This window comes from Lolium perenne, chromosome 1, assembly GCF_019359855.2.
Source record: "Lolium perenne isolate Kyuss_39 chromosome 1, Kyuss_2.0, whole genome shotgun sequence".
In the NCBI taxonomy this organism is placed as follows: Eukaryota; Viridiplantae; Streptophyta; class Magnoliopsida; order Poales; family Poaceae; genus Lolium; species Lolium perenne.
In genome coordinates this window covers 199731192-199747642 of record NC_067244.2, presented here as the reverse complement: position 1 = coordinate 199747642, position 16451 = coordinate 199731192, and the positions used below count along the sequence as shown (strand labels likewise).

The 16451-nt window shown below is 45.1% G+C and overlaps 1 protein-coding gene across 3 annotated transcripts; it reads left to right on the top strand.

The window, feature by feature from the left end:
• Positions 1 to 8396: 8396 nt before the first annotated feature.
• On the top strand, positions 8397 to 16411 carry LOC127318846 (probable LRR receptor-like serine/threonine-protein kinase At1g06840). Of its 3 annotated transcripts, XM_051349275.2 has the most exons (21): positions 8397 to 8729; positions 9469 to 9636; positions 9899 to 10043; positions 10515 to 10586; positions 10912 to 10983; positions 11409 to 11552; positions 11647 to 11718; positions 11829 to 11900; positions 11983 to 12057; positions 12190 to 12258; positions 12527 to 12595; positions 12661 to 12732; positions 13105 to 13191; positions 13280 to 13348; positions 13488 to 13984; positions 14128 to 14286; positions 14403 to 14686; positions 14832 to 14883; positions 15201 to 15451; positions 15531 to 15665; positions 15885 to 16411. In XM_051349275.2, exons 2-21 carry the CDS (start codon positions 9537 to 9539, stop codon positions 16230 to 16232), a joined length of 2844 nt encoding a protein of 947 aa, XP_051205235.1. In that variant the 5' UTR covers positions 8397 to 8729; positions 9469 to 9536; the 3' UTR covers positions 16233 to 16411. The 3 variants fall into 3 exon arrangements, with proteins under 3 accessions (XP_051205235.1, XP_051205236.1, XP_051205237.1); XM_051349276.2 differs by lacking the exons at positions 8397 to 8729; positions 9469 to 9636 and having other exon boundaries at positions 9950 to 10043; positions 10515 to 10557; XM_051349277.1 differs by lacking the exons at positions 8397 to 8729; positions 9469 to 9636; positions 9899 to 10043; positions 10515 to 10586; positions 10912 to 10983 and having other exon boundaries at positions 11413 to 11552; positions 11630 to 11718.
• The last annotated feature ends 40 nt before the right edge of the window (positions 16412 to 16451 follow it).

Sequence of the window (16451 nt, the reverse complement as noted above, 5' to 3'; positions counted from 1 at the left end):
CTCCCAGTCGCCGGGACATCGTGCCAAGCAAAACGGCCCGTAGGGTCGATGCTAAGCAGCTCGCTCGCAGAGAAGGAGGACTTAATGGTCTCCTGAAGACCGACAAAGTCGAGCTGTTCTCGGGTGATCAACTCTTTAATCTGGGTGCGACAGCCCGGTCTGCCGAACCCACGGATATTATAGAAGCCAGCACGCATTAGGAAAGCGTGGCTTTCCTCCGCCCACGGCGGGATGCCAACAAGGCCGGAGCACTCCTTTTATTGGCTTGAGGAGCGGCCGGGACTGAAACGTCCACCAGGGTCTCCTGACCCACCTCCCCGCTCGCCGGTGTAGTCCCTACTACACCAGGTGCCGAGGTTAGCGACAACGCGCCAGCGTCCACCAGAGACGCCTCCTTACGCAGGGCAGCTTGCGCAAGCAGCGCTTGTGCGGCCTTCTTGGCCCGCACGAGGGAAAGAATCTCCGCCTCGGTGTGTTTCTCCATCATGAAAGACAGCCCAGAATCACGAGCAACCGAGGACAAATGATCATCAGGAAGGTGGGCGAGGGGAGTGAAAGTACCTGCCGGGTCGAGGTTCTTCGAAGCCGTCCTGTGCTGGGCCCTCTCCATCGCCGACACCGCGGACGCCGGGCCCTGGAGGCGCGCACTCTTCCGCGCCGGGCCGGCCGGCACCGTCCTGGTCCTCGTCCTGCGTGGCACCACCGCCGACTCCACTCCCAAGGCCTCCGCTCCGAACACCTGAGCACCACACTCCCCCAAGGGTGCAGCGTCAGGGCCAACACCAGCCACTCCGGACCGGGCACCTGTGAGACCAACAGGGGACTCCTCGGAGGCGTCGGAGTCGTAGTCCGACTCGACCGTCACCAAGGTGGAGGAGTCCACCGGCGGCGACGTGGGGACCCCCTCCAGCACCGCCAGCTGCTGCTGGGCCGGCGTAGTGGTGGGCAGGGCCTCAAGGGAGCGCTGCTTCTCCAGGACCAGCAGCGGGAGAGGCCAGCCACCTGCCGAGGAGGGCAGGTTGCTGCCGTACTGGTCCAGGACAGGGGCCGCGGGCGCAGGGGCATCCGCCGGGGCCGCCTGCTCCGAGGGTGCAGGGGCCGAGGAGTTCCCCGCGGCCGCGGGGTCCTGCGCAGCCGCCTGCTTGTCCTTGTCCTTCTCGCCCAGGCGGCGCCACTCCTCCTCATCCCCCAGACTATCATCGTCGTCGTCGTCCCCCATACTGTCGTTGTCGTCGTCGTTCCGCGGCGGGGCCGGAGGGGGCGCGGCGAGAGAGGGAGTCGAGGTCCACCTCGATAGGATGACCCAACATCCTCATCCCCTTCAAGAGCCTGTCCTCACGCCTCATCCGTCGAGGGAGACCGGAGATGGTAACCCAAACCTCCTGCAGCAACTCCGTCGGTGCGGGGTCAGCGTCCGCCAACTTGATGTTGGCCGTGGAGTTGCTGAGCGGAAAGAAGAGCTTCCCGCTACGAGCACTCATCCGGAGGCAGTCCTGCGACGGGAAAAGGACGGTGAACTCCTTGGCCGCCACCTGGGTCACCTTCCAATCCCAATCGATGCCGATGAGGTGGTGGAGCTCCGCCTCAAGGTCCCGAGCCGACAAGGGCAGGCCGTCAAACGACAGGACCGCCGCATTGGAGGCCTCCGTCTCTTCGTCCCCACCTTCATCGAAGTCGAGGTAGAAGAAACCCTCCCCGGAGATGGCCTGTCCCATCAAGCACAACTCCGGGGGAGCCAGACCTGGACAATCCGCCGAGAAGTGGCCCTCTTTGCCACAGACGACGCAGATCGGGTCCGCCGTGCAGCCGGCCTGGAAGTGGCCGGGACGGCCGCAGCGAAAGCACTCCACTTTGGACGAGCCCGAGTCACCAGACGCCGGAGTAGACCGGGCCGGCGGAGTGGGCGCCGCGGACTGGCGGCGGGGCTGCTGCTGCGCACGCCCCGAGTTGCGCGCTGGCCCCCGACCACGCTGCGGCTCCAGAGACGGGGCCTCGGCACCCGCCCCCTCTGCGGCTGCACGCAAGGCCTGCTCTTGACGCTTTTTCTCCCTCGCCAGCCACCGGGCGGGAGGGGCCTGCCCGCCCTGACCACCCTGGCCAGCCGCGGACGAGTTCGTCGGGTGCCCGCACCGCGACGGTTGTTGTTGTGGGTGTTGGCCGGGCCTTCGCCGCTGCTCGAGCCCCCCACCGCCCGAGCCGCCGCCCGACGCGTGCCCGCCGTGCTCCAGACGCCGCGCGCGCGAGTCCGCCTCCATGCGCGCCTCCTCCACCGCTGGGCGCTCCTCCAGCCGACGCTTGCCGTTGCCGTTCTGGCCGCCCGCCGCCGCACCACGCTGACGCTCCATCCTCACCGCCGCTGCGTAGGACCGGGAAAGGGGAGGGGGTGGGGAGTTGATGATGATGGATCGAGCCCGCCGCCGCCGTCTTCTGATGTCTGAACGGGAGGCAGGGAACCCTAACGCTAGGTCACGCGCCCCGCGTAGAATCCACCACCACTTAAGCCTGGAAAAGGCCTCCACTCCACCGGGTGGGCCGAAGTGGGCTCGGCCCAGTGCCACAGGAGGCAGCACCGGGGACGGAAGGTCGAGCTCGTGGGCCAGGTCAAGCGGCCCAGCCCACGGACGAAGGAACGGCCCAGGCCCAGGCTCCGCCCACAGCGGGAGCCGCTCCCTCGCGAGGTCCTCCCTGTCTCGCGGATCCTCCCCTGGCGGCGGCGCGTCGACGACGGGAGAGCGCGCGGGAGAGCGCACCGCCGCCGAGGACACCACGGGGCCAGCCGGCGCCGGAGGAGCCGCCGCCGAGCGTGGGGAAGACGGCCGTGGTCTAGGCTCCTGAGGGCGACCTTTCGACAGCAAACAAGAGCCAGAACCAGAGCTTGGGCGGCGGCGTCGCCCCCTCTCCCACCGGCCGCCACCAGCACCGGTGGGGAATCTCGAACCCCTGCCGCCAGGAGCAAAGGCCGAGCGCCGCCTGGCCGTCAGCGAGCCCCCAAGCTCCTGCGCTGCGGCCACAAAGTCGCCGAGGGTGGCCCCCTTCGGGCTCCCCGGCGGATCTGGCAGGGCGACCCCGGAGGAGTCAGCTTCCCAGCTGGCCTCGCTGACCGCCGCATCGTCGCCGAAGTCCGCCTCCGCCGCCCAGAAGCGGCCCTTGCAGCCTCCTCCGCTGAGAGAAGGCCGGGAGCAGAGCAGGGGCCGAGCGCCGCCGGTGGGCGAGTCTCCGGCAGGGACGCCGGGCCTCTCGCCTCGCGAGTCGCCTAAGCCTACACACATCTCGGGGCATGGATTTTCAGCGTCGTCTTTCATAAACCGCAGCAAAGTCACCTGCTCCTCCAGCGGTCTTCTCATAAACTACAGGTTCGGCAAATAATCATACATTTCATGAAGGCTTCAAAATTCTCATGTCAGTAAATTTAAATCAAACCTATGCAATGAATATTCTTGAAATTAAGAGTACTATATTCCATACCTCCCATCATTAAGGTGGATGGGCCATTCATCCTGTAGAACCTTGGAGATTGGTTTAGTTTGTGCATGTTTAATTTTTCTACATTTCATTTGTTGTAGGCTTAGAGACAACAAAAAAGTGCAAATATACAATATTTATTGCCTGATGTATTCTTGTTAATGTTACGAGTCTTTCGTGCCCATATTTATTTCAGTTTCTTCAATATGTATGGGAACTTTCTCGACAAAGAGATATAATTGCTCTTGAGAAAATAACGCATTCTTTTCTTAAAGTGTGTGATGCCTCATGTGTGCCTATTTGTCAAAAACCCAACAGTTAAACTAGATTATAGATATATGTTAGTTGTACATCACTTTCTTGTCTTATTATATCTTCATGGTCACCACTTAATGTTTCACTACCTTATAGAAAGAACTTCTCTTTGTATATTTTATTATTTTCATAATTATCCTTGTCCTGACAAAAAACAATCTATCTAGTCGACATGAATTGAAAAAAGAGATAATACTATCGGCTAAATATGTGAACCTCCTAACTGATTAATAATGATAAATATATTTTATTTTTTCTAATTTAAATGACACTCAAACTAGGACCACAATAATTTTTTTTTATTTTTTCTCATGGTATATGGAGATAGAATACAAACAGTTCCATGAAATGTTCAATATATAATTTTATTTAACAACCTTAATTTCATATATGTGAAGTTAGCTCAAATGTTACTTGTTAGAAAAATGTTAAAATACACTAAAAGCAGGCCCAAAGATATCTAGAGTGTTGTTTGTTATTCTTAAATTATTTGATTCTTTTATAGGTTCCTGAGAGGGACTCAATAATTGCTCGTATGGATAAGACAAAGACCTAACTTATTTGAATATATCTTCTTGATGTGGATTGCTAATATAAAGGGTTGATTTGGTCTTTTTATGATAGTCTATGCATCAAGATATCGTTAGAAAATTGTCTCTCACAACCATCAAAATGAAAATGTGATGTTTTTTTATTAGAGTTGGCAATTTTGCTACGACTATAGTTCTGTTAATGAAATATAATTATCAAATATTAACAAATAAAAATAAAGATATCTCATAGTTGTCCATAACGATATGTGGAAGCTAGTAAATTTATACTTTCTTTTATTGCATCTTTCCATTGTCGTATCTTAGCATTGCTTGGACAATTTTGTTTGAAATTACAATTGTTCAGGTAGAGAATAAATTGCGAGCATGCTCTCTTGCAAGGATTGTGAGGAGATACATGCTACCTTCGAATTTTGATCAATTCTTTTTTTGAAAAGGTGACAACCGCCCTAGCCTCTACATCAATTGATGCATGCGGCTTTAATTGTTTTATTAAACATGACGAAATTCTTACAGCTTATTTCATCACGGATCACATAAGGTCAATATATGTATCAACATCTAAAAAGGAAATATAGCATAAAGTGAATCTGCACTAAAATGTAAGCCTAAGATCAAAATGCAGATGCTCTGGTTGTATATATCTCGTGCAACCATCTCTAGACGGTTGCACCTAGTAGCCAAATCATCTCGCTTGCCCATTGGTTGTAGGTAAGACCACATAAGAACACAATGAGTGACCAAGGGAATAACCTGCATGAAAGAAGATCATTTTGCGTTGTTAAAGATACAATAATCATTCATGATATTCCATGTTTAGCCCATTTTTCGATAAACGGAATATATTAATATCAAAAGATACTAATTATACCCAGCATGTGCAACAACGCAACACCCTAATGACAGTACGGATGCACACAGCCAAAAAAGAGAAAAAAACTAAGAAACAAAAGTCCCGCTACAATATCTCAGGCCTAGCAACAGCAATACATCCACCACCAAGACAACACCTGAAATACAGACTCTCCAAAAGCGACACCTGCAAGAAGGGAACAATGCACCAGTGTCGTCGTCGCCTGATCAATGATCTTAGGTTTTCACCCTGAAAATAGTCCCCGCTCTCAAAACAATGCCTCCAACATGGTCATTTCCAGGCACAACGAGTTAAGGCCAGACCTTGGGTTTTCACCCTAAAAGGTAGGACTCTGAAGTTCACCTGTGGTGTCGCCCCCACTTTCATACCAGTGCTGCGGAGCCCGGAACACCAAGCAAGTTCCTCAACATCGCGGAGACTTGAACCTCCTTTAGCTAGTCCCCCAATCTGGCCTTCATGATATTCTCTTCTTCTAACTTCACATGGACCAAAAAGTCACTTGATGTCAACACAGAACAGAGCTTCTCGCCGCTCCCTCCGGAACCAAACGGTCGGAATAAAAGCATGGGTGCGCGTGACCGAATACAACCCGATCCCGTGAACTCTAGGCAAAAGATGCAATGTTCCATTCGCCGTCGAAGCCTTCCAGAACTCATCATTCCGGCTAGATGATGAAAGATCGCCATCCGGAAGGTCTTCATCTTCGTAAAAGAAGAACCCTAGGACAACCACCATAAAATTCGGAACGGCCGCCCCCCACGCCACTGCCATGGTTAGGAACCGCGGTCCATCTTCCTCCTCCAACCCGCCGGCCAGTGAAGGTCGGCAGCCATCGGGAGAGCGACTACGCACGCCCACGATGCGGAGACGGTCGGCTGCTGCCCGCCAAGAAAGCCTCGTCAAGCCTCTTCGCCGCCGCCTCGCGACCATGGATCTTTGCCGCCGCAGCCCGATCTAATGTTGCCGCCCTCCTCTTCCCCGCCGAGATCCACCACTCCTCCGCGCCCCCGCCATGCTCCAGAGGCAGTCCATAAAAAGCACAAAGTCCATCTCAAATGTGTGGCTTATCCTTTTTTGTGACCCCGGTTGACCAATTCCCAAACAAATTTGTGATATGAGTGGGTTGTATGATAATAAAGCCATATGGAACAATACACCAGACTATTCTAGCAAAAGAACATGATATGAATACATGTTGTATTGATGCATCTTGAGTACAAAAGTAACTTTTTTTTTTGTTCCTGACAGTTTCTCTTTGCAAGGTAATCCTTAGTGAGCATAACTTTGCGGTATAATAACCACATAAAAATCTTTATCTTTAGTGGTACTTTTTTTTCTAAATGTATTTAGGAAGAAACTGTGTATGATCATTCATATGGTCAAGATAAAGAAACTTTACAACGAACAAAACCAGATAGAGTTAAACTCCAAACGAATTTATCCGGTTGTGTTCAAAGTGTCATATCCATCAGCTGGGTACACAAGTGGGTCCATCTATCCCCTCTACTACCCATTAGAGCCTGCTAAGACCTACGTGTAAAGGCACACGAGATATCACATTAGCAACGGAAACATTTTACTTTGTGTTATGTTGTATATAGATGAATACTGACGAGAAAGTGGTGTGGTGCCTAACCATGTGTCCTCCCAAAAAATGGGTTGCTTCATCATTACCTATGGTAAAGGAGCCGCGATAAAAAAAAAAACTATTCTTTGATCTTCATAAGACCTTTCCAAAAATTAGGGTTCATATGCTTAGCCTTAACTTGCGACAAAGATTTGAAGTGAAGATATTTATTGTGTATCAGCTCTTGCCGGCTTTGTTTTTTGATTTAATAATACTAATTGACAAGGTTGATGTTGTACTTGTTCGTGACATACACGTCGAGGCTGCAGGGGCAAAATCCGGCTACAATAACCATACTTAGCCGAGAATCGTGTAGAGGACGCAAATAGGAGGGACAACTGACTAAGGTGTTGGTCCGTTGGTAGAGGAGGTGCACGGGTCGATCATGGCGACATGTCTCGGCAACGAGGGTGTTGCATGGAAGTAGAGAGTTAACTTTGAGCAAAAAGGAGTTCTTTAAGAATTGTATGGGGTGACTATGCTCCTAAGAAGGAGTACCTCTGTTTTTTATTTTAATAAGTGAATTCCACTTTTGCCCTACAGTTGTACATTTGTGACACTATTACCACCTTTAGTGGAACATTTACAAAAATTCACATATAAGACAGTAGTTTAGCATTTTCCTTGTTTTTGTCAGATAAGATAGGAGTGTTTCATCGATGTGGCGCGACAAAATTTGTAAAGATCGGACGATGTCATCGACGATTATTTCTATACTTCTTTTATCCATTTTTTCCATTCCTCGACCTCATAACAATAGTTTTGACCGCCGATTATCACCTCACACCTTGCCCAATGCATACACACCAGAAAAGGGGGATCCATATATTCTATAATACGTAATCTAGATTTTTTTACTCAATAAGGTAAGTAGTGTCGCAGATGCATAAATATGGGTAATAGTGGGATTCACTCAGTTTTAGTTGATGTAGCAGTGGGAGGGGATATCAGGAGATGCAAATTGTTATATTCGATATGGGTGGAGGGCTGAGGTACTCTTCAAGCACAGAAAAAGGCACCATAGTATATTGTGCTTCCAATATTAGTAATTTTTCACTTGATCATAAATGACATTAATTTCTTTGCAAAGCATTTAGAAACAAAAAATTCCTACAAAGAATCTCTAGAAAAATGCAAAAAAATGAAATATCAAAAAAAGAATGCAAGAATACTCTCGTCCACTAGTCATTGTTCTAGAGGAAAAGAGGCACGAGGGAGAAACTATATAAAACCCCCGCTAGCTAGGGTTTTGGCGTGTCTCTTCTCCTCGCCCTCTTTTAGAAACTTTGCTTATTTACTTGAGCATGCGACAGTTTCAAAAACCTGAATGTATTTTTGATAAATCTACTCAAGGCAGTTTTCCTCAAGAATGTTTTTACACTGGTTTCAAGATATCTAGATCGGTACCTGAACCCCACAAAGTAAAAGAAAAAAAACAATGATGCTAGATCAGGCTAAGTAGATATTGAAATAGTAGGTTTCTATAAGGGCCAGCATGCAAATCGCATAAGAAATTCCAGCACTACTGCTATGGTCTACACTCAGAGTCTCAGACAGCAGCCAGGCCGAGCTTCCCAAATCCCCCGACCAATATAACGCGCGCCACGACGGCGCCTACAATCAACCAGTCTCGCCTCGTCCCCTCTTTTGTCTCCACCCTCCTCTCTTCGCTACCACCAGCACGACACAGGTCCCGCAGCTACGCGGCCGCAGCGACCGGATTACTGCCGGAGGCTAGGCCAGAATCGCCGTGCCCGTGTGTGTCGGCGGCGAAGTAAGCAAGGAGTACAGGGTATCCCGTCTCCGGGGAGACGCCGGCGGTGCGAGGCTTTCCATCCCCCTTCCCCTCCAGTTTTCGTAGCTTCTTCTCGCGAGCACGAATTCTGTGCGTGATTTCGAGGTTCGTCCGTTCTCTCTGAAATTCTTCCTTCCTGTTTACTGCATGCTGGTGCGGTTTAGGCGCGTCTCTGATAATCCTGTTCTTGGTCAAGTTAGATTCTGCTGGGCCTCATCAATCATGCTCTCATCTTTTGTTGATAAATCTTTGTTCCGGATGGTTCTGATTTGATGGCTTCCGACATTTCCGACTGTCCCCTTTGGCCTTTGGAATCTTTGTTCTAAAACTGTCGCAAAATATTTTACTCTTTCAAGTCTAGGTTCCATATTAACCGCTGCATCATCACTGTCATGGTAGTTTTGTTGACACTTTGCCATCAGCGTCGTGTGTGCAACTACCTGTTGTTGCACACACATCTCCTAGTGTTGTTTTCAGTTGACATGTCGTGGCTGCAAATTAGGACTGCGTTAGTATCAGTGCTGCTGTCGACCTCATCACCGTGTGGTCCTGGCAGACGCGTAAGATATTCATGCTCGTCTGTTTATCAGTATTTTTTTTCAAAAAAAAAAGGTTTGATTTGATCGCTCTGAAAGGAGCCCTACTTGCTTGGGCAAATGAGTGGTAGGTGCACGGTGCATGTGACTATTATCAATATTCGAGCATCAGCTCCCTTTCCATTAAAAATATCATGCAAGGACAAACAGTTCTAATACTATATGTTTTCTGGTCGTACCATCGGCATCAAGGACAGTTTCGGTTGCAATGAACCACAATTAATCACTGCTTTGTTTTTCTTGGTTAGGATCCACAGCTTGGGAGTTTTTTCGTTTGGGGATGTGAGAAGTTCCTGCTGATTATTCCCTGAGAAACATGGCCAGTTATGGAGGTGACCTCTGTGTTGTGGTTATCCTGGTCGCCTTGCTCCCCTGTTTGGACGTTGCACTGGGGCAGAGTACTGACCCTTCAGAAGGTAATCAATCTCTTGCTGGCGTGCATACTTCATAGTTTACAATCTTGTATGTCACTGCTTCCATCGTGCTATGAACGAATTCGCTATGGAACTTGTAACAAGAAAAATCAACTTCTTTTGCTAGCAAGCAGTGTCTGTCCACAGAAATATGTAATGTTCAGTGCAGATAGCACTTTATTTCACTATGCTATCTTGTGTTTCTTACCTGCAAATTTGCAAAACCTTTTCATGCAAACTGAATGTTTTATTTCACAAAATGCAGTCGATGCACTCAGGGCTATCAAGGGAAGCTTACTTGATCCTATGAATAACCTTGACAACTGGAACAGGGGAGACCCATGCACATCAAACTGGACAGGAGTTTTCTGCCACAAAACCAGTGATGCACATCTTCATGTAACAGAATTGTATGAATACTACTATCTAATTTTTTTCAACGTATCTAAGCATATGTTTCTTCTTTATACTCTGCTTTGTTTGTCCGATTTTCATAATTGAGCTCTCCACTGGTGATAAACAACAGAAAATATTGTTCATAAATAGTAACCTTTTCAGTGCATATTTTATCCACACACCCATAAGCTGTTCATTTAAAACTAAATGTATGCCCTAAAAGTATCTCAGTAAATATTTTACTCAGAAATGAAACAGCAATTTCCTTTACTGGTATGTGGTAACTCTGCAAGTCTGCATCTCCCTTGATATTGGTAATTTTTCCTACCAGATACTAGTTGTAGAAAATGGGGTCAAATATACAACAATAGTTGGAACACTATTCCTGCATAAGATCCAGATTTGAAGGTCCACGTCACTGCTGGAGCTTATTTGGTAAGGCATATTTCTGTGCCGTTCCTGATAGCATATTTTATTCAATGCAGACAGCTGTTTAAGAGGAACCTGTCTGGAACTTTGGCGCCAGAGGTCAGTCTTCTATCTCAGCTGAAAACACTGTAAGTACTACTCTGATGTGTGAAGTTGCTGATTCCTCAAGTTCTTCCGCATTTCTTAAATATCAAGCCTGGATACATTTCACTGTATTCTCAATAGATGTATAAGTTCATGGTGACTTATTAGAAATTTGATTAAAAAAAGGCTTAAGCTCTCCTACTTGGTGGGAGGTTACTGGGAGAAGAGTTTATTCTCAATAATGTTCTGAAACTTTATTATATCCAGATGTCTATTGTGTCTATGGCATGCTTATAGAATTATAGTAGCTATTATTTTTATCCTCAAGCTATTCTATTGTACATTACCTAACTGTTGTTTTTCTTGAAGGGACTTTATGTGGAACAATTTATCAGGAAGCATCCCAAAAGAGATAGGCAACATCACTACACTCAAACTAATGTAAGTCCTATCTGTTGACTTGACTTCCCCTTTTCAAGGCATAGAAATCAATGAACCTTCCAAAGTACAAAATCTGTCACATTTTCATTTCTTGTGCTTTAGCACTTGATCACTGCTCTTGGTTCACATTTTCACGCTTTCCCTTTTACACAAGGACAGTTGCCCAAGTATCTACTGGACTTATAGAAACTCAAACAATCTTACCTAACTTACTGTGGTCAACGTTACTGTATTTCTGTTCCTTTGCTGTCAAATACTTCTTCTGCAAGTTACTTTTGCATAGAAGTACTACCTTTATTTCTTCTCACCTCCCGTTTGAACCATCCATCATGTGTTAACCTTGTTGTGTTCATATAAGAATACCAGCAGCACTTCTTACTTTTACCTATCCGACAAAGCTAATTGTTATTTTACTTTTTTTGCAGACTACTGAATGGCAATCAGCTGTCTGGTTCCTTACCAGATGAGATTGGCAACCTTCAAAACTTAAACAGGTTACAAGTTGACCAAAACCAAATAGTAGGCCCGATTCCGAAGTCATTTGCCAACCTAAGAAGTGCGAAACATATGTAAGAATAGTTCATTCCATTTTTTATATGGTTTGCTAATTGCTATCACTGTGTACATTTTGCCAACCTAACATCAGTTTTTGATTCATTTCAGTCACATGAACAACAATTCATTAAGTGGACAAATCCCATCTGAATTGTCAAGACTGCCAGTGCTTCTTCACCTGTATGTGGAAGTCTATTTGCTTCCCCTATTTTTCTTCTTATGCAAGTTTCAGTAAAAAGTATTGAATCGTCTTTATTTCGTAATATAACTAACATTTTGCAATTTTGCAGCCTTGTTGATAATAACAATCTGTCCGGATCTCTTCCTCCCGAATTTGCGGGGGCACCTGCTTTGAAAATACTGTATGTACCCCATTACCAAGCTGAGGAAAACAGTTTCTCATAGAAAAACACCCGTTACTTATATTCATATGTTTGTGTTCAGTCAGGCTGACAACAATAACTTCAGCGGAAGTTCCATCCCTAATACATACAACAACATATCAACATTACTGAAGCTGTAAGTTTATTTCTGTACCCATATTCTATACAACGTTAAGTACCTTCATATGATGATTTCTCAACATGCCAATATCCATTTTCATAATATACAGTTGAACTGAATATGCCAAAATACTTCTTATGTTAACAGGAGTCTTAGAAACTGCAGCTTGCAGGGCACCATTCCTGATCTGAGTGGCATTTCTCAACTTGTCTATCTGTGAGTATACGTGTTGCTGAAAGTACATCTCAGTTTTACTTTCCCATTAGTATCTTTTGATGTTATGGCCAGTGCTTGCTACTTTGAACGTGGCACTTGGTACTTTTCATTACGATGATTTGTGTTTGAGATTAGTAATTTGTGCTGAAAAATTTACTGAATTTGAAAATTTCTGTAAAAATGGGTGACCACCTTTTCGGTCCATTCAATTCAAGAAATAACTCCACAGGTGTCTAAACTGTAAAGTATTATTCACATGCATTTTCAGGGATCTTAGCTGGAACAAGCTGACAGGATCTATACCGACTAATAAGCTTGCTTCAAACATCACTACAATGTATGTGCCTCTGATATTGTTTGTCTAGTTTATTTAGCCATTGACTAATTTCTGCTTTCTGGCAGTGATTTGTCACAGAACATGCTTAATGGAACGGTCCCATTTAACTTCTCAGGACTTCCTAATCTTCAGATTTTGTAAGTGTAACACTCAGCTTAGTAAATTTTGTTTCAGACAGCTTTCTCTTAAATTAGAATACTGAATACAACTTTGCATCTGCTTCTGTATTATTCCCAGACTAAAATAGTTTGATCAACTCACATATATCTTACAAATCATACTTATTTTATTTTTCATACGATATGATTTCATACCACGTGACCATATAATAATACTTGATAACTTCTTGATATTAATATATTACCCTTTATCGTTAAAAAATGAAGTCATATCATGTAAGACTTATTTATTTGCATAAAAATATTTGCACATATGGAAATACATAATACTTCCAAGTAAGCATATAATTTTATGTATTTTTTGATCAACGTGATAATTTCATTTTGCAGGTCTGTTGAAAACAATCATCTAGATGGTGCTGTTCCCTCGACAATCTGGAATGACGTCATTCTTACTGGAAATCGGAGCCTTATCCTGTATGATCCCTTTTGCAGATTTTTTCCACTAGTAATTACTATATAGTATATTTTATTTGATTTAATTTAAACCTATTTTATTTTGCAGGGACTTCCAAAATAATTCTCTGAAGACAATTCCAGCTGCATTTAATCCTCCCCAAAATGTTACTGTAATGTACGCTCACATTCATATATGCAATGCATTAGCAATTTGCATTCGTACATAAACATATTGATAGTTTGTGTGTAGAGGAATTATATTTCACTGTAAACATGTAATGGATAGTAATCACTACTGCTGTCAATTTGTGTAGGTTGAGTGGAAACCCTGTATGTGGGAATTCTAGTGGAACTCCAATAGACAACTTTTGTCAACCCCGGTCAGCAAACCAGCAAACTTCTAAACAGATACAGGGCACTAGCTTAAATTGTTCGCCTTGCCCAACGGATAAAAATTATGAGTACAACCCGTCATCTCCTATACCTTGTTTTTGTGCCGTGCCACTTGGAGTTGGACTTCGACTGAAGAGTCCGGGAATCACAGACTTCTATCCATATGAAGGTGCCTTTGGGGCCGACGTAACATCTTTATTGGAACTGTTTGTTTACCAGCTGCATATTGAGCATTACATATGGGAGGTGGGCCCAAGGCTCAACATGCATCTGAAATTATTTCCAAGCAATACAAGTTTGTTCAATATGTCCGAGGTTGTGCGACTCAGACATGTACTTGCCGGATGGGAAATTACTCTTCTAGATCTGTTTGGTCCATATGAGCTTCTCAACTTCACGCTTGGTTCCTATGCAGATGGTATGCTCACTTTGAAGCTAATTAAATTGCAAACATAATTATTTGACTCGTGATTCATTCAGTTCTATGGCCTCACTGTACTATGGTCAGTTACTCCCATCAGTTAGTAGTAACATGTATTTTGTGTGACACGTTTTTTGCAGAGTACCCAAATGCAGCTTCATCAGGTGTGAGCAAGGCTGCGATGGGTGGTATCCTGGCAAGCACAATAGTTGTCGCGTTTGCACTTTCTACAGTAGCTACTATTCTTATAATGAGAAGGCGTTCAAGACATAGAAGTAGAACAGTTTCAAGACGATCATGTAAGTCATTATATACCTTTTGCAAGCAATAAGATGGTTCAGCAAATAAACGTTGCTAGTAGACATCTTGTTAAAGAGTTAGCACCTGAAGATTTGTATCACATTGCCATTTGCAGTGTCAAGATTTTCTGTCAAAATTGATGGTGTGAGGTGCTTCAAATTTGAAGAAATGGCTAGGGCCACCAATAACTTTGATATACTAGCTCAAGTTGGTCAAGGAGGTTATGGAAAGGTCTATAGAGGGACTCTAGATGATGGAGAAATTGTAGCAATCAAACGGGCACATGAGGATTCTCTGCAAGGTTCAAAGGAGTTCTGCACAGAAATAGAGTTGTTATCCAGATTGCATCATCGGAATCTGGTTTCATTAGTTGGTTATTGTGATGAAGAAGATGAACAGGTACATCTACTTTGTTTGAACTACTAATATATATATGATTTTTTTTTCAAATTCATACAGATAAGCAGATGAGCTTTATGCTACACTGAAGAACATGCCTATTAACTTGCGGTACTCATGCTGTCATGTGAAATGTGTTTTGCAGATGCTAGTTTATGAGTTCATGCCAAACGGCACTTTACGCGATCATCTTTCTTGTAAGTACACGGAGAGCCCATATTGTCCAATTTTATTCACTTCTGTTACATTTTTATTTTCAATACTACATGGATTCTGTAGGCCTAGTTGGCGAATCCTGGCCTCCCACCCAAACTGGGCAAGGGCTCTTATTTTCCAGATCATCTATACACTCATCAGTTTCAGGAATCTTACTTATAGATGTGTTTGTGCCAGTTAATTATGCTTCGAAACTCTTGAAAGTTTAGTGTGTAGAACTGGATAATTTGACTTGTTCAAAATGTTTTCCGACATTCAGCGCCTTGCCTTATGTTACATTCTTTTTCTTCAATCCTAGCCAAGTCCAAACGATCTCCTGGCTTTGGTTTGAGGTTGCACATTGCATTGGGTGCTTCCAAGGGAATTCTGTATCTACACACTGATGCAAACCCTCCTATATTTCACCGTGATGTGAAGGCCAGTAACATTCTGTTGGACTCAAAATTTGTTGCCAAGGTGGCTGACTTTGGTCTTTCGAGGCTTGCTCCGGTGCCAGATATTGAAGGGACATTAGCAGGTCATGTTTCCACTGTTGTTAAAGGCACACCGGTAAGCATTAGTTACACCGGAGATATTACAGTTGCCTTGCTTTCTTGCAGAGCAGTAATGTTTCCTTTCTTTTTGGCAGGGGTATCTTGATCCAGAATACTTCCTGACTCATAAATTGACGGACAAGAGTGACGTGTATAGCCTTGGCGTTGTGTTTCTTGAAATGCTGACTGGGATGAAGCCAATTGAGCATGGTAAAAACATAGTGAGAGAGGTAAACAATCACTTCAAACTGTAGTTTTAGCTAACTTTTGGAAATCTATATAAGCATAAATATGGTTGTGCTATAGTGCTATCTGTGGTTACCTTATAATGAGTGGATACCAGTGGATTCATACGTTTCTGCAGAGAAAATGACAACAATATTCAGTATACATGAATTTGAGTGGAACACCAACAGTCTACTGAAAGAACTACATTTTGCATGTTATAGGTAAACAAAGCGTACCAATCAGGCGATATTTCTGAAATCGTTGACAGCCGGATGGGGCTGTGTCCTCCAGACTGCATCAACAGGTTCCTCTTGCTAGCAACCAAGTGCTGTCAGGACGAGACTGATGACAGACCTTCCATGTCAGAGATCGTCCGAGAACTCGAGGCCATCATGAGGATGATGCCCGAGGTGGATTTTGTTTTGCTGGAGACCACAGGCACAGACTCGGCTGATATGACCAAATCCTTGTCAACTGCTTCAGCAACTGGAACTTCCTTTGTCTCACAGACTTCTGGCAGTGTCAATGCCAACAGTGGCGTGCTCTCTGGGGTGCTGACTCCTCGATGATGTTGGTGTTTTCATTGTGTTGTCACATGTAAATGCAATGATGTTTTGTGGCATTGACTTGTTACACTAGGATCCTTTGTGTTGTAGTACTAATTAATTAGTTAGCTTTGATGTAAAATATATAATGTGAATGAACAACTGAGGAATAGTGACATGAGCTATGAATCTATCTTCGAACATGTGCACAGCAGTACACAGAAAATAGCATCACCAATCATG